At 43.9% G+C, this 18,114-nt stretch overlaps 2 protein-coding genes across 4 annotated transcripts in view; one reads left to right on the top strand and one right to left on the bottom strand.

Moving 5' to 3' along the window:
- LOC131890835 (lachesin-like) overlaps positions 1-18,114 on the bottom strand; it is a 42,056-nt gene that overhangs the window by 10,977 nt on the left and 12,965 nt on the right. The window contains exons 3-5 of the mRNA XM_059240274.1: positions 7,112-7,255; positions 5,937-6,071; positions 4,742-4,980 (exon numbers count right to left, since the gene is read on the bottom strand). Coding sequence (XP_059096257.1) covers positions 4,742-4,980; positions 5,937-6,071; positions 7,112-7,255 — 518 coding nt within the window. The remainder of the gene's footprint in view (positions 1-4,741; positions 4,981-5,936; positions 6,072-7,111; positions 7,256-18,114) is intronic.
- Positions 988-16,674, top strand: LOC131890839 (uncharacterized). Of its 3 annotated transcripts, none has more exons than XM_059240278.1 (3): positions 988-1,540; positions 14,904-15,551; positions 16,045-16,673. In XM_059240278.1, exons 1-3 carry the CDS (start codon positions 1,520-1,522, stop codon positions 16,465-16,467), a joined length of 1,092 nt encoding a protein of 363 aa, XP_059096261.1. In that variant the 5' UTR covers positions 988-1,519; the 3' UTR covers positions 16,468-16,673. The 3 variants fall into 3 exon arrangements, with proteins under 3 accessions (XP_059096261.1, XP_059096262.1, XP_059096260.1); XM_059240279.1 differs by having other exon boundaries at positions 1,002-1,126; XM_059240277.1 differs by lacking the exon at positions 988-1,540 and adding an exon at positions 14,594-14,834 and having other exon boundaries at positions 16,045-16,674.

Below are 18,114 nucleotides of genomic sequence, written 5' to 3'. Positions count from 1 at the left end.
GGGCCAGGGCTGCGGTCTGACAGTGTAGAAATATGGTCAGAGCAAGAGTCCCGTTAGCTGGACGGGAGCCATGGTGGTTCTTCCAGTTCTTATTGTTATGGGCGAAGCTTCTTGTATTTTGATGGCGTCTGGGGTTCTTTCGCAGGCTTAAAAGAGATTGAAGCCACTCTTTGTCACAACACGTTAAGGTTCACTTGGAACCGCGGAAAAAGGCCATTCCCTAAACAGAGACGCACTCAAAAGTCACAGGGCGATTCTTGCACCTCCCGTGGTTCTTGTTGTGCACTTCCAAAGTAAGGTGCACTTGAGCCAAAGAAAGAGGCTATCCAAGTGCATTTGTACCATGTTGATGCTAACTGACCGTTTACACCCAAAAGACGTAGGATTTCCTTCTCAAGCTCATTGTACCAAAAAGTGGCGGCCCAATTCTGTGTTTCATGTCATTCTCCAAGTCATAACGGTAAACGAAATTTGCATCTTAATCAAGCTTGTCTCCCCTACTGAAGCGGGATTTGTGCAATGATCATCATATTTCTCAAAAGGACTCTTATTTACTCCGAAATTATTCAGGATGTTGGGTGCAATTTGAATTGATCCTCTGGGTTGCTCGCGCAGATTTGCATTTCTTTGGAAGCCTCTCTCTCTCTCCCTCCATTCTGTCAGTCCGTTCTTGAGGCAACTTATACCCAAAGGTTACCCCATCCTGGGTCCTTTTCCAATCCAACTTCTCCTTATCAGTTCAAGTCCAAACCTGTGCTCCAACAAGCCAAGCAAGCACCTTTCCAAAAGATTTTTGCACCTAGCATTCAAACTCAGGGTTGCTCAGGTTTGCTTAGGGAGAGTGATTGATGTGCGCTCGTTGGACCATGGTGAAGCCAAAACAAGAATTCTGGCATCCCTGGCAACTGAAATCGGACAAGAAACATTTTCACGAGTCAGAGGGTAGAAAAGGTGGCGTTGTTGGTGTTGGGGTATGGGTGAGTGGACTCAGGCAGAAAAGTTTCGAATAAACTTATCGCAAGCGATTGCCCATATATATAGTGAATAGTGAGCAACTTGCCTTTTCATCTGAAGGAACTACGTACGACCTGGCTGTTCGGTGTTCCTCCATAAATTGAAAACAACGGTCAGATATCATATCCGTTCTCGTCTTCCATTGCTTTTTTTCTTTTCCGTGGTCACTCTGGCGCGTTCAAATCCATCCTGAAAAGTGTTTGTCCCAAGGGAAGGCCAATGGACGAAGGATAGAAAGATTTTTGGCCTCTTCCTCCTGCTCGCTTCATGTGTTATCTACTTTCAAACCAAACAGCCGGTTTCAACGCCTAACTGAACAGACTGAACAACCGAGTCCAGAGCACGAATCACGAATCACGAACCAGGGTGGACACTTGTCTTGGGCGGAAATTGAATTTTCCCTGAGGTTCCGGTCACTCTTGAGGCTATTTGATCTTTTCTCAAAGGCCAATTTCGAGAAAACGACTATGAAGGTCCTTCCAGAAGACACGATGAGGGAGCAAATATGGATGGACCAATCATACAGGTCGGCCATGAAAATTTCATATGGGGTTATTATGGGACACTTCCAAACAAAGGAGGAAAGAGAGGGGAGGAGCGGATGATCTTGGGAACGATTGAATGTCCAGTCATAACTTGTTTTATCCATTGTCAGAGGGTATGAATGGAACCTTTGATTGACCCTGCTGCTCTTCAGGAATATCTATGTCTCAAGATCTAAGTTTGCCCTTTGAACAATTCTCTCCAAAGCGACCGAAAGTCCAAAATGGGACTGAGATTTTTTTGGGAGACTCGGTCAAACGGAGAAGATTGACTTCAAAAAAATGTCTCCAGCTAGAGCTGTATCAGATTGGTTGAACCACTTTAATTTAAACTTTGGTCAATTCTGATCGGAGGTTTTCTTCTCAAGCTCGAGTCAAGCCCGAAAAAAAAGTTCTTTTATTACACAAGAGATTCCTCACGAGAACTTGAAGCTTACGTAGTACGAGTAGAGTACATACCAAGAAGAAAGGCGGTTTGGGCCCTGGACTGTTCTGTAGTGTGAGAAGGCAGCATAGTACTGCTTTTTTGATAGGCGTCTTCGATCATATATCTTTCTCTTTGAAAGAGATTTCGTCCTCCTTACCCCTTTGGTGGATGAAGGAAGGGCTGGTCGTGGCTCACTTGGACGATCAAACCTGGTGCCAAGGCTGGTCGTGTGCGGGACCAACTCACAGATGTGGAACAAGAGCCATGCGGGGACATGGAACCTCTCAAAGGGGCCCCCTGATTGTAGATCCACTAATGATATTCGCTCCCAGAAACATGGCTTTTATGTCAATGGCATGTCAAATGTTTGAGGGAGATGGGAGACAATCAAGGGTTCGACATCTGTGAATTCCAGGTCTTTTCTTTCCCTCTTGAAGAATGTTCCTCATTTACGCTTTTGGACCTTTATAGATGGACACTACCTTGGCTGGAAGTTCCATTCGAGCCAAGAAGTCGATTTACAGAGGTATGGATCTATCTGGACTAGGCTGTTGTTACTACCATTTACATCTTACATAATCTGATTCTCTTCATGGAGGAACTCTTGGGTTCCTTGCTCCACGTTTCAAAATCAAACGGCCCATTAGTAAGAAAATACAAGCGTAGTTACTCGTTGCAACAAGGCGAGCCTCTCAAAGTTCCGCGGCGGTTCCTATGCTTCTTTCTCAGAAGTTTTCCATGTGAGTGTGTGTGTGCCTGTAAGTAGTCTGTACCATAACCAACCATACCAGGATAGGAGTGGCTTGCTCATATCTTCAGCGGACTGGAACCAAGCGAAAAATGTCCTTTGATACGGTCTTTAAACATCATATTTGAACGATTGGGGCAATCTAAGACTCAAAGGCCCCCTTGGCTCTCCCTTCCTGCCTATTCCTTCCCACTCTGTGCTTGTGCCCATCCTTCTTCCGCTGCATTGTCCGTGACTAAGGAAAAAGGGAACCTCTTAAGGATCATATTAATGGACATGATGATCATCCTGTCATTAAAGCTGGCAAAAATGGAGCCTCCTCTTTACTTCAAGATGATGTGCCCAGAGTTCATTGGATAGAGATGAGACCGGCATTTTTCGAAATGGCTTGGGTCACACGCCGATTGGCTCAACGCATTAACGAATGCTAGGTCTCCATGCTCTGGAAGTGGGAACCCTGAGCTAATGGTGCGGAAACTATGTGGCTTATCTTATGTTAGACCTCTTGACTTGATTTCAAAACTTCCATAAGTTCTCCCATTAGCTCCTTGAAATAGATTGTTCACAATGAAAATCCAACATTGCAAATAACAAACATTGAAGTGGGAGCGAGAGCATACTACATGAGATGAGAGCGTGGAGATGCGTGGTTAGTTTTCTATTGTGCCAAAAAAAGGCCGAGCAAAACTTTTACATTCTTTTTTTTCTCCCTATAAACAGCCTCGGACGAAATCCAGAAACTCTTTCCAAAGCGTTCCTTTCCACCAGAGAGTAGTACTAGACACCTTCGACGGCCTTCAGGATACAGTGTATGAGTAGTGAGTACAACAGTACATAAAAAAACTTCTACTACTCCCGAAAAGAATAAAAAAGTTGGCCAGAGAAGAGCACAAACTCTGAACAAGTTATCATTCTGGCTTTTTGTGAAATTACCGCCTTCGATGGGCAAGACCGGAATGAGTCGCTCCATCCTCCAATTTGGAAGCATCAATTCTGAATTCTCCGCTGATAACCAAGGGTTTGGTTGGGTGCAGAGGAAATGCATGAACTTTGTTCCTCTCAAACTGCCTTCCCCCTCAAACTCGTTCGTTGAGGGGAACAAAAACTCAGCTTTTAAAGTTCGTGACTTCAATTGCCCGCATTAGTATTCGAATCAGGACCATAAGTGCTGCCTTTCGGTCTCTCTCTCTCGCTCTCTCTCTCTCTCTCTTTCTGTCTCACTCGCCATTTTCACACTTGAAAAAAACGAAGCCAATTCCAAATCTTAGTGCAGCTCATGGGAGCTATTAAATATCAATTGAGATTAGATAAAAGCCGATGGAGGATGGGGCTTGGGTGTGAATGCTTGGTATCGAAGTAGCTCAAGGTGAGGAAAGGCGAGGCTCGAGTAGGATATTGCCAGTGTTGGTTTGCACGTGAGTGAGTAAGAGAGAGTGAGTGTATGAGGGAGCCTTTGGAGCCTTTGGAGCCTCTAGCAAATCAAGGAGAAACGAAGAAGGAAAAACTTTCAACGCCCCTCTGTCACTTGAGGAGAACAGCGGGAGAAAAAGAGGGGAAAAGTTTCCCCTGGAACATCATGGGCGATTATAACTTTATCATAAAAGAGGCAAACATCATCATGGGATCCAGAGGCTTATTCCAAGTCCAAGTTCACTACTACTCAGCCCGGCCTATCACGGCGGATACTTGGGGTGATGGCTGAATGGCTGAATGGCTGTTCAGGAGGCCGGGTGTGTTCCCTGCTCACTTACCCCTTGGTGGGATTTAATGAGCTTCGAGGATGGAAATTACGCCAAAGCCTCCCTGCAGCGTGACTAGGGGTGGACTAGATGGCTTTCTTGTGTCTGGAAAACCATTGCCCACCATGAATATACAACCGAATTCACTCATTCCCAATCAGGATAGCAGCCAGTCTTTGATTTTGGAATATGGTTGGCTCGATTGGATTGAGAATTTCGCGACCTCAATTCCTCAATGAGGACATGATCTGACGATCAAGAGCTGACTTACCCATTCCAAAGCAGGTCGTGGGATTCCCTCGGCCCGGCATTCCAGGGTGGCATTGTCCCCTTCCACCACCTCCACGATCGCTCCCGGTCCAATCGGGTTGTATTCCAAGGTTGCGCCCGAATTCGGTGACGACATTGGTGTCACGGCGAACACGGAGGGCGGAACTTGAACCTCGAGGTAATGTGTGATACTGGGTGGGGGCTCATTCTCGGACCATTCGATCTCGCAGGTGTAGTTTCCTGAAAAGTGGCATGATCTTTTTCAACGATTTAATTGGCGTCGAAATCCGAGAACAAGTTTCTCCCGGTGATCTTTCCTGTTCGACTCTCTCGCAACTTTTCGGGCTCTCTCCCCTTCGAGCGAAACTTAGCTGGTTGTTACGGGTGCTAAAACGCTCACTTTGGAAGCGTATAATTGAGTTAGTTGTCACATATGAGAGAAGAGGAAGAAGTGCGAAAGTAGAGGGCAATGACGACAACGATGCGAACGAAGGTGGTAGTTGTGGTGGTGGTGGTGGTGGTAGTTGTAAAGAGATGATCAAGATGATCCTCCTCCTCCTCCTCCTCTCAAGTTGGCATGCGACTTCTTCATCTGTGCCACTAGTTCAAGATTGAAAAGCGAGCTTCTTCTTCTTTTCCTCACCACCTTTGCCTCGCTCCAAAGGCCACTTGAAAAGGCTCTTTCTCGGCTTCAAAAGGTTTGCAAGATGTTCCGTCGATACTGATAAGTGACTCTTATGCAACCGACACCCAGTGGAATTTGACGCCCTTTCCTATCACTGCATTCCTAATCTGCTCTTCCCTTGCCTTCCTTGAGTATGCTCAACTTGTACCATTTCCAATGGAAACATGCTTCTTCACTCCAAATTGCATGGTACTTGCTTGGTACGTGTAGTAGACATGAAGACATTTTGATTTGGAAGCCAACCCGAAACCCGAATGCCATCCGTACATTTCTAGCTCGAGAACATGGCGCCCATATGGAACATAGGCGGAATTTGGATTCGTTCACCCACAAGTGGGTCTATACGAGATGCAAGACTTGAATCACGAACCAAAGAGCTCTGACGTTCTATCTCGTTTTTGGAGGGGTTCCAAAATATTGGCAGACCTGTCACACAGCAAGCTTATGTCGGGACTCAAACAGGTTCAAGAAGACGGCTTGAAGTTGCTTGAATAAACAGACATGTTCCTACCTGAATAGAGCGTATCAGCTCCTTTGATGAGGAGCGACGTCTGTTCCACTAAGGATATCCGAAGATCCAATCGGATCTTCATTTGACCCACCATAATGGCGTTCTCGCCACGACGCCAGATGGCCGTGTAACCCGCTGAAAGAACGATTCCAAATTTGAGTTTTTTACCCCTGAACTTATATCAAACGTTTTGTTTTTTTTGTTGGGAAAGTCACCTTGATATGTGGTGATATAAATCGTTCGGAAAGTCATTCTTTTGTTGGAGGAAAACAAGTATAATGATGTTCATTTTATGCATTAAATGGGCATGAATGACACCAGAAAATGTGCAGAGTGACAAAATTGTATTTGGGTTGTTGCGTGACCTTTTTCACTTTTTTTACGCCAGGGTTCCCACAATCTAAGTAAGTGGCAAAAATCAAACCTCTCCGATCATCTGATTGTCATAATCAATTGCATATTATCTAATTATAATTGATAATAATTGTTGCTCGAATGGTTGGATGAACTCTCCTCCAAGGGAATAGAGAGCCGGAACATTAGATAGAGCGTGTCATATTATGGATCCACAATATTGAGAGACCCTGAGCATCCGTGGCCTTGGCGTTTCTAAATGGCTGGTCCAACATGATATGAAGACAAAAAGATGGCCCGAGTTTCATCTCAAAAGATGATAGAGTGTTGATGAAATTTCCTGCCGGCATTGTGAGCGGAATTTCTACGCCCACCAAGCTAGACAGGCATTCCAGTCACACTGTTCAGAATTCCAAATGACCAAACTGAACTTTGATTCCATCCAATATCAGGTGTTACCAGTAAATCTTCGCTAGTGCTTCAGATGACAAGGTAATCTAATCAACAGCAGGAAATGAAGGTTCAGGACCATCGGAGGGGAGGAAATCTACCATCATTTGATATTTGTCCATTCACTCAGTGGCTTGGTGTGTTTGTTTGTTTGTTTGTCTTCCTGCCAGTGTCTGAGAAGATCTCAGTGATGGCTCATTTACTTCATTAATACATCAGCAGGAAGAGCCTCCCCCAGATTCCTTTCCCTGCCAGGCAGTAAACCGAAACAGAGTCAAGTTCACTCACGAAAGCAGGATATGTGTCTAATCTCCTAGCCTTGGCATTCGAAAACCAGCCAAAGCCAAAGGTTTGACTCAGCCCATACTTACTTTGAAAGTTTTGAACAACACATGGCAATGTGGTGTTGTCCCCCAACCTGACCCGAATCCGCTCTCCACTATTCAATATTTTCGGGGCCAACTTGGGGGGCCCTTGGCTGAAGATGCGATTGATATCCATCAGCTGGGAGCAACCTGGAACACCAAAGAGTAAACGAGATACAGATATTGGACATTGAGAAACGCAATATCCAACCTCAAACTCTTCATTTCAATGGCACAGGGGGGCAAAAGTTGGAGAGCGTTGCTTCCAAATCGGACCTGTGACATCTTGTGGCGAAATCCAGACTAGCCAGTCACCTTGGCTAGATGTTCAAATGTAAACACGTTGGAATTTAGTGTTTCATAATTATGATTATAGCGACGAATCTATCCATAGGGTACACTCTTTTATCTTTTCTTCGGTGCCTGTTCTGTTTTAAGGTGAGAGTGAGCCCTAAACCTTTTTTCGGTGAAAGGCTTTGTCGGCCGTGTTGAGCAAATCCAGATTGTGGAATGATATTAGAGCGATCGACGAGTGCACCCACCACTCTCTCAAGTCGGAAAATGGGCCTGGCCGCCGACGTTTTTGGGCTTGACTGGCGTCGATTTTGGGGGGGTGTAGGAGGCTAGATCCTATCTCGAGTGCATTCAGGGATGGGAGCTTGTCTCTCGGATGCATTGCATCTGAGAAGTGACAAGAATTCCCATTAATCACTGAACTTAAACACCAGAATGTCGGCCCCCTCAACTGGCTCGGTGTTCTCAAACTGAGAATCCTGGGTTTATGGTCACCCCCCGAAAAGGAAACGGGGACTCGGGAACTCGGAACGGAACGTGGAGTAGTGAAGGCCCCGGGCAAATATCGGTCGGTGGTGAGTCGGACGAGGGAGATAGCACTTTCCAGTGGCTATCAAAAATAGGGAAGGAAGCCTATTTCCTCTGGCTTTGCAAGAATAAAACCAGATTAGTGGACTTGCTTACCTTGTCAGGAGGATCTTGAGCCAGGCATATACAGGAAGCTTACCAGACCTCTGGATGGCCGCAAACGTGAATTTTCAGCATTTTTCGGCCTCGATTTTATGGATTATTGCCTTACGTGAGCCCATCTCAAGAATAGTGAAACAGAGGGAACTCGAGAGCGTGGAGAAGGCCGAGGTGGAGCTCGGCTCATTTTTATCACGACCCGCTGCTCTAATTTCAACCTCATCTTTGTGACCCCCCGAGACATGATAAATGACCGCATCATGACTGGACGCCTCAAATAAAAGGCCAGAACACCGACGGAGACTTTGCCCACATGCGTCGTTGTATCCGCCTGGCTCGCTCTCATCATCACCTCTCAAAAGTGCTCAGCTCTGGATCGAAGTCAGGGAAAGTGGAGAAAGTCAAGATCTGCGAGATCCGTTGGAAATTGGAGCCATTTTGAATTGATCCTCCATTCCCTCTCCTCCGTTTTCGAACCGATCTTCAGACTCGGAGCTATCTCCCATTTGAACCTCTTGCAACTCCCTGGACTGCTGTCCAAAAAGGATCAGAGCCACAATGAAAGTGTTAAAAACCTACATCTTAGGGTAACAAGCCGATTTGACGAGGGACTACATTTCATTGTGGAGGGGGTCACCATGACTTTGGGTAGTGTAACGATTGAGTGGTTATTCTTCTTTGTAGATTCATTATCTAATTACTTTTGTTTCGCTCTGAGTATGGTTGAAATAGAATTGACCAAAGAGGTGGGTTTATCTCTCGGATTTGGCCACACCAAAGCACCAAGTAATGCATTATAAAGTTAAACATTGCGCCTGTCTAATTTTGATGTTTCATTTACCCGGAGGGCAAAGCACTTTGCCTCCTGTGTTTTGGCCATTTTATATTGGGGCTAGTAGAGAAACATCAACCACATGCTTTTACCACTAGTTCTGGTGAAAGAAAATGTTAAATGTGAGAAAAAAGAGGAAAAAATAGTCCTCACGGGATATTTTCAGTGTTCCAATCGGGTTCCAATGAACAAAACCGCTCATCTCAGACCAAAAGAGCTATCCGTCCAGTCCTCTCAAAGCAGTTCTGAGCGCGTTATAAGACCCAGGGTAATAAGGGTGACATGTTCCATGATCCCTTCTTCTTCTCCTTTCCCACTTTGGGTCTTCTTCTGCTTCTTCGTCTTCTTGTTCCTCCCTCCACAACTACTCCTACATCATATTACCCAACGGCAGTGGAAAAAGACCAAGAACGACTAGTACATAAACGTGAAAATAAGAGAGAGACAGAGCAAGTGGAGCAAAGTTTTAGAAGCCATTTGACGCCACTCTGGTATTCACCGCAGACCGCGAACATGCAACGCCATTTGGCGGTGACTGACTCACCCACCAACTGATACCGCAACCACTCCTCAACACTAAAAAGAGGAAGAAAAAGTACCAACCTTGGTTTTGGGCGTGGGTGTGGGAAGGGGATATGCTATCTCAGACGCAAGGACATCTTCATGGCATGTGGAAGGAACCTTTACGGATTACTCCAGGAGTGGGTGCAATAACTTAATCGCCTCCCCTCCCCCCACGCCCCCTCCCTATTTTCCAAAAGATGTAATACAGATTTATGATTGGACATAGACCGGGGGGCAGGCGAGGATTGTTCGTCCTTTCTCTTGCGTTCGGTTCTGAAAATTAGAGTTGCATGGAGTACCACTAGGACCAGTACTACTTGTACCACCACACCAACCACCACATACATAGGTCTCTTTCTTTGCTCATCCCATCCCTTCTTACTTGATGACTTCGTGGAAGGAATCTTATGGAAGGATTAACAACCCACCGCTGCCATATTTCCACTTGGACCGATTTCACTTGATACTCCAATGGGTCCCAGCTATTGGCGCTCTTCCCTCGGATCAATATAGTGTGGAAATACCCTCGTTCCATGAGATTGGGATGACGGAGTGGGACGGTATGGAGCATGCACGTAGGGCTTTTGGTCTCGTCCTCGTGGTGCTACAAGCGCTCTTAAATATCCTTGGCATGTTTTATGATGAGGGAAGGAGGGGAATGCGAGGCCAGATGAAGGTCCCTCCTTCTCGTCCTCGTGTTCTTGGAGTGGAAAGGACCCTCGAGATCTTGAGATCTGCGAGTCATGATCTACATAATTTGATGAGCTTCATGTCAGAAGGCGGCGCTTGAGATTAATGATATTTTCATCGACACATCCTATGATGAACCTGTTGAGGGCCTGGGCATGTGTCCTTGATAAACGAGAACTCACAGTCCCAAAGGCCGCTCTACGTACGTAGTCTCTGAACCAAACGTTGTTCCACGAACTTGGATTGCCAAATCAGAGGCTGGAAAGTGGGGATGAGTCTCGTTTTTAAAGTGAGACAAGTCCATTTGCTTGATTGGAGGGTGATGAGACGGTACTAAAGTCTGTCAAGTGCTCAAGGGACCTCGATTCGATTTGAATGGTGTGCAAGGCAGCCCACTTACTCCATGAGTAAATGGCTTTAAAGAGAGGTCGCCTCTGTTTATTGGAGCGACGATCCAAAAGATGAACTGCTATCAAGTTGCCACTCTTTCATCTTGGAACGTGCCATGTTCATGGAGCGGCTCCTTCATCCAACCCCACCTCGTACAATAATGTCCCATTCTTCTAAGAACCCATTGTCATACGCACATTTCCAGTGGGGTTCAGCGTATGTAGAGTTTGGGAAAGGAGCCCTCATGCTTTCAAGCAATACCATTGAAACACTTGCTTTTTGTGGTTCAACTCTTGCATTCTCACATAACAATTGGCACTCGCAAAAATATCTCAATTCCACGTGATTGCATTTCTTTAACCAAGATGGAGCATATTTCAGCCTCAACATTTCGGCCTCAATTACCTCGGAGATGGGGGTTTTGGGGGGGGAACGGCATTTCCAAAAGGTAAGATTTTCCTTCAGTGTTGAGGCCATGACGTCCCAAACCCCATCTCAATTTCTTCTTCGTTTTTTCAATGTTTCTGTTGCTTTTGTTGCGGCCTTTTTAGGGCGAGCCCGAGAGCAGCAACAGCCGAAGCAATAGAAGACAGAGGGCAGCCTCAATGTCCCCTTCGTCCCAGCCTCAAGTACAATAAAGTAATAGTTTTGCCATTGGTTGGATCCCTCTCTTTCCTTCCTTCTTTCTCTTTCTCTGGAGTGTTCAAGTTTCGGCGAGGACACCGACAAGAAAAGAGTGAACAGATTTCTAAGCAGCCGAGCAAAAGTCGAAAAGAATCAAACACACGAAAGGAATCCCTAAAAAAAGGCCAAGAGGCGAATACATTCGAATGGAAAAATCAGGAGGGGGAGAGACTGCTTACGACGAATTGGAAATACGAAAATGAATCCCACATTGTCGATTTCCAGCCAGGAGAGGTCGAGCGAGCATTGCTTTGTTCTCGCACTTTTTGCGCTCTTGAAAAATTGTTTTCCCATTCGATTAGGACGAAGTGATTGCCTTACTTGGAAATCGACTCGAGGAATAGTACAGTCGATCGACACCAGATTGATTCGTGATTCTTGATTCGTGTGGAGAGGGAAAAAGCGTTTTGAATAGCCCAGATTCTATGGATAGTGGAGCCATTCTTGTCAATCATCTCTCATTTCCTAACCTCGTGAAGAAGATTGCACCATCAAAATTTGGGCCAAAATCGTCTCAGATCCTTTACCCTTGAATCACTCTCTCTCTTTCTCTCTTTCTCCTGGGGGAAATCACCGCAAGTCGAGCAATGCCAAAACCCCGGCTCCACTGCCCTGTGGACCACTTTAAGTACAAGAACCATATTTTTGTTCCTTTACAAAAATACCGAAACATTGTCAAAAATGGTTAGGATTGTGGGCGATGTTCCCGAAAATGTTCGAATTTGTAGCTCGGCAATAAGTAAACCTCGTCATTGGCGGACTGTGTTTGACCAAGACGGATTGGGAGGAACAATGTTCCCCTCCAGATCTTTATTAAACTGGCCAAGGTTCCGCAATAGAAGTTGCGAGAGAGGGGAAATTCGGGGGAAATGTCCATCAAGTGACGCCGTTTGTTCCCTCCGGATATTTAGAATTCCCGAGAATCTATCCTCGAGACTTTTCCACAGATAGAGAACACAGACCCAAGAAATGAGATCTAAGGGAGTGCGATTCACAAGAAAGCGTCACTTGATCGTTCTCCACCTTGGTTGGTTGAGCTATTCGATAATGTAATGAGAAATGTCTCAAGGACACTCATTGAAGTGTCTTTTTTGTGTTGTGCAACAAGAATACTCATTCCAATACTGAAATATCGAAAACAGGGTTTGATCCCCATCTGGTTGAACACTGTTTTCTCCAGGAACAACAAGTTTTCTTTTTACCTATGTTACGCTCAGCATTTCACTTGTATTCAATATTTTTTTCAATGAGCCCATCCAGAAACAAGATCTGAATGGATGGACCTCTAAATTGATGGAGATCGCAGCCCCTTGAGCAAACACGCCAAATCCTTCCGCCCTTCATGAAGACATTCCCAACCGTCTAATGCCCAAAGTATTCTTCACCTTGCTACTCAACTTTTGGCGTTTCTCAACTTGGAATCACATTCAGTGATTACTGTTGGGTGTCAACTGTATCTAGAAGACCATTCAATCTCCGCTCCTCTTCAAAGGAACGGTGAGCATCCCTGGTCCCATCATTTACCCAAGATCGAGCTCACTGACAAAATGTTCCCTCCACTCAAATCCGTGGGAACACGAATGTGGATCCAAAGCTTGGAACCGATCGTGTACAGTGTTTGGCCAGAAAGGGTTGGAAAATCACACCCCCATGCTGTGAAGGGATCGGACCAAATCATACTAAAGCACGGATTAAGGAACTTATACTGGAGAGGACTCTCCCCTTCTCCCTTCGACTTCTTTTCCATGTTCCACGCCTAGGAACCTTTTGGCCAGATAGGGAACAAGGGAGCAACTCGTTCCCATCCAGACTTGGTCACACGACTCGCTCGCATTGCCTTGGGGGTATTTTCAGAGGAAATCCTCGGCTCGTTCCAATCAGATTGGAAAGAAGGGCCTCAATCTCGGTGGTGGTTTGGTCCAAATCTAGAGCCCTTGAAAGTCATGGATAGTTATTGTGGGCAGTATGCGGCGTTTGTTTTTGAATCTCAAAATGAGCTTTTCGAGGTCTGAAGGCTCGTGGGCCTCGACTGCTGTGCAAAAAAGTCTTATCCAGATGATAAAGGGAAGCACTTGTCAAGATCGAAGACGAGAAATAAACGATGAGACCAGGAAATGATATGAATAAGGCCAAAGAAAGGCTGTGAGATTTTTCATCCTCTTGGCGCCATTTGGAACTTAAATCTCACTCACAAACGAGGAAAAACTTCGTTGGCTCTTGGATCTTTCATTCTGCTCGGTAAAATAGAAAACAGATTCTAAAATCTCTACGAAGACATTTCTTTGTGTTTTGGTTGCCTCTTAACTCTAATAACGTGGCATAGATATCTTTTCATAAAAAAGGTAATAGTTCATAGATTTTTGTCTTGCATGTCACTTTGTCTCATCAAATTTGCAATGGAAGCTATAGTTTCAAGTTTGATCCAGCAGAGACAAAAGCTCTCGCTCAATTTGTCATAGCTCAAAAACATATTTCATCGCTCCGTTTTGTCAGACAAATCGATATTTAATTGTGCACCCAATATCTAGCGTCTTTTGAGCACTTCAACTCTTCACAACCTTAACGGTCGTCCTTTCTAAATCATTTAGATACCTTTCACATATCGGTCGCGGCCGTTATCGACACTTGAACGGGAACCTGATGAATAATTTTACAGTGAAATAGTGCCACTTATAATTGATGATATTCTTTAAATTTGTCGTTAAGCAAGAGAGCATTATTGCATGTCTAAAGTTGCCTGTATCTTCCTCGTTTGAGGCACCGTTACAGGGTTGCAAAAAAGTTTAAAAAAAACTAGACGCCTAAGAAGGGTGATGTTTTTCAACATTAACAATGCACGATAATTGTTCAATTTATGGGCTTTAAAAAGAATTACTGAGTTAAAATTGGTTTTGTCCATTACTTTGTGCACACGTGGATATATTCGAAATTTATCCGTACTTTTCCAAATCAGAGAAATGATTGATAAGTTCAGCATTCTTTTCCGATGACAACTAGCTCAAACCCAGGACCCTATCTTTGATTTCTGATCCTACGATAGGCAGTCCCAATCAGTCATCCAAACCCAGAATGGGGAAAATCTAATATAAAATTGTACAAACTAACACAAAGTAGTAATGTCCAATATGAGACCAATATCTTGCCTTAAAGATTCTTTTCATTATCATTTTAGGAATATCAAACAAAAATTTAGACCATATTTAGAAGGAAAAGGACACTTTATTTTGGTGGTGTCCTCGTCCAGTTATTATATCTTGCAATTTGATCCCAAGTATTTTACAGACCGGAATTGCATTGCAATGATTGTTGATCAATGTCTAGCTTGCCTCTCATCGATTTGTAATTGTCGGGTCTCAGACCAATTCAATGGTGAAGACATCTCCAATATTGGTTTCACATGGGTTAGCGAGGACTCATTCGCTTTGAAGCAACCCATATATTAAAGTCTCTAGTTGCTTCTGGAGCTTCCAAAACACCATGACCACCCAACCAGTGAGTCCAGTGTTGAGGAGGATCACCTTGTCGATCTTATGTATATGTTTCCTGGTCCAAGCGTACATTTGTGTCATGAAGTTCTTGGACAGGAAGGTAATCGGACCTTCAGTACAATGGAACTGAGTTCCCAGTCTCTAGACCTGTTTCGTTTATTCCCCCTAGATTGTCGATGAGAGCTATGTGGAAGAATTGAAAGAGGATCGTCTGCCTCCCATGACCATTTGTCCGTTTCCAGCTCGTTCCAACACACTTGGCGTGGCTATGGATATGTCCAATAGTTTGATTGGGGATGGATGCAATGCGACAGCCTTTGATTTCAATAAGTGCGTGGCATCTGGACATTTTCATTTGGAGGATTTGATCTCGAGAACCTATCGCTTGGCCACTCGTTCCCCCTTCAATAAATCAGAGATATGGTCTGAGGCCTCTTACAACTTTTTTAATGGCCTTTGCTACACCCTTCAAATTCCGGATCTCACCCCTCCGAACCTTTGGGGCCATGCGGTGAATTTCGACTTCAATCTGACCACAACCCTTAACTATAAGTTGACTATGGGTGGGCAGATCCATGATAGCTTTGGATACTTGACCAATATAGCCATGGGCAACGAGTTTTTAAGACAAAAAGCCGTTGAGTTCATTCCTCAACCTACCAAGTACAATGTTGTGATTGTGGGGAAGACCAAAAGGATGAACATCAACCATCCGAAGAGCCCGTGTCAAACTGATGAGAAATGGGATGTGATCAAATGCATTGAAGAGTTCAGTCTCAAAGAGATTGGATGTGCCTATCCATGGATTCGTAAGGCGGTGAGTCTTGTTTGATCTTTTACAGGCAAATTTAGCACAAAATCAAATCGAAAAATGAAAAGTATCTAAAAATAAAAATTAAAAAAAAAGAGCAAATGCAAACAATAATCTTGCATTTTTGAACCCGTTACTTCCAAATTCAGTAAAAAATTAGGATCTGACATCGAAACATTTAAAAATTGGATTCTTGCCCTTTTCCAGTTGCAATATAAAGTACATATGTACATAATGGGAATCAGATAAGCAGGATATATTGGCTGAAAGGGTCGATTGTTTCATGTTGCTTTATAATACACTCGAGATTGCATAACATAATAAGTGTCCCGGGTTACATACACAATGGGATAATCACCTTTTTTCGCTCATAGCATGTCAAAGGAGTTCATTTAGCAATCTAAAATGGTTCCTCCCTCTTTTGGTTTGAACCACGCCATAGGGTCTGATATAAGAAACAATCACTTTGAATAGACTATGTCTGTTTTCCTTTTTATAGGATGTGTCGGGATACAGGAATTGCTCTACATTGGAGGATTTCAAGAAAATGCTTCTCAATCACCAACTGCTTTACAACACCCCATCTTCAAATATGGCCAAGGTCACAGGTTGCCTTCGTCCATGCCATCTCCATGGATACCACGTTGATCTGAAACAGATCGTAGCCGGTAATGGTTTTAATGGCTCAGGCATCATCTACTACTTTAGCACCACCAATATTCAAGTGACCAAAGAGAGCTGGCTCTATGACTCCAATAACTTGGTCGGCGAAGTCGGAGGATCCTTGGGCTTGTTTTTGGGTGCGTCACTTTTGTCCATTTTTGAACTGGTCCCTTCGGTGTTATCTCGAGCTTTGAACACTTTAAGCGAAGGAGTCAAACCGAATAAACGTCATCCGAAATCCAGAATCTGGAAGATTTAACCTCTAATCTCCTTTCTCCTCAGCATGCATTTATTTTCCCCACGGTTGTCTATACAAAGAAGATTTGGAAAGTCAGCCATTTTTGATGTGGCCCAATGACCCTTTTGATGTGAAATTTGAAAAGCCTATAAATTTAAAATGTGTTCTAAAAGACTTAGAGCGTAAAAGTATTTGAATAAAAAATTGCCGGATTCAATTAAGCCTTGTATTTTATTGATGTATGTTGCTTCAAAACGACCATAATCAATCTATTTGGGAGAGGGGGTATGATTATGTTGTGCTCACCCATATTTCTGCCACTCAAAATGTCTTTTACTCCCTTTTAAACAACGCTGGTTTTGAGTGTCAATAGAAAATGAAGGCCTGAACAGTAACCCATGAAACTTTTGGTTCAACTAATCAATGTGCAATAGCACTTTAATGGTAGTTGTTTTGTTTTCTTAGCATAAACTTCTTAAAAATGAGCCTTGGCGAGAGTTGACTTTTTGGTGTCCATTTCCATATTCCGACACATAGTGCCATTACCAGTAACAGATTGGTTTGCCTTCTGTGGGTGTGGTTAGCGTCTAAAAGTTTCCTTGAGAGAGGTCGGGAAACAGATTCGAACCAAGGACCTCTCTTGTGCCACTACACTACGCTAATCTCCACAACCTGTTTCTTGCTTTCCATTAATCCGTGAACAAAGGCAAGAAATTAAGCTTTCAAGGGTGGAGCCTTGCTTGGTTTTCTGAGAGGCAAAATTATGCCTGTCAGAATTGGTTATCATAAAGATAGAATGATTGAAAGATGTCCATTTAAACGCAAGAAGGGGCAACTTTTTTATCCTTGTAAACAATGGCAATTTTTTAAGGCTTGATCGTTGTGTCAACAAAAAATGGGAGATACTTTGTCTATATGCAAAGCAATTTGGTGACCGAATTTCAATGGTCCCAGTTTGTAATTGGACATGATAATGGGATATATCAGCGTATCAGGTTTGTCAATGAAAATTTATGCTTAATCGGTTCTCGCTTACGAAGTTTAGTTTAGTCCATCCGTGGAACCCAATGTCATCAAACGTCTCACCCATGTCATCAAAAGTGGTGATACTTGTGCTATTTTTTCTTTTTCTTTTTCAATCCCGTTTGTGTATCATAAAATACCTGTCTATGAAGGTAAGATCACATGAAATGCTTGCTTGGAACCAAGGAGATCAAAATTGCATGTGTTTATCAACAGATTGTGGAGGAATCTTACATAGAGCGCCACAAGAACAACACTCTCCCCCCAATGACAATATGCACTTTTCCGGGACGTTCAAATTATTGGGGCCAATCCTCGCCTTGCAATTCTAGCCTGTTCTGCCAAAAACCAACTTTTGATTTTCACAAATGCTTAGTCTCCGGTCAGTTCAATCTTTCGGATGTGATTCAAGGCACTCATTATTCTAAAAAAATGAATCCTCGGAATCCGCCTTATTGGTCACCAGCCACGTACAACTACTTGAGCGGTCAGTGTTCAACGCTTCACGTGCCACATCAAACTACGGCGAGTTATCTTGGATCTGCCATTCACATCCTTATCAATATGACTACCATTGAAAAAAATCAAATGTCCTTGGTCATTCATTTGCACGACGAAAACGGTTTCTTGGAGAATCCTACCAAA

The sequence above is a fragment of the Tigriopus californicus genome, chromosome 11 (assembly GCF_007210705.1).
Source record: "Tigriopus californicus strain San Diego chromosome 11, Tcal_SD_v2.1, whole genome shotgun sequence".
NCBI lineage: Eukaryota > Metazoa > Arthropoda > Copepoda > Harpacticoida > Harpacticidae > Tigriopus > Tigriopus californicus.
The sequence above is the reverse complement of the archived record's forward strand: the minus strand, read 5'-3'. Positions and strand labels throughout refer to the sequence as shown.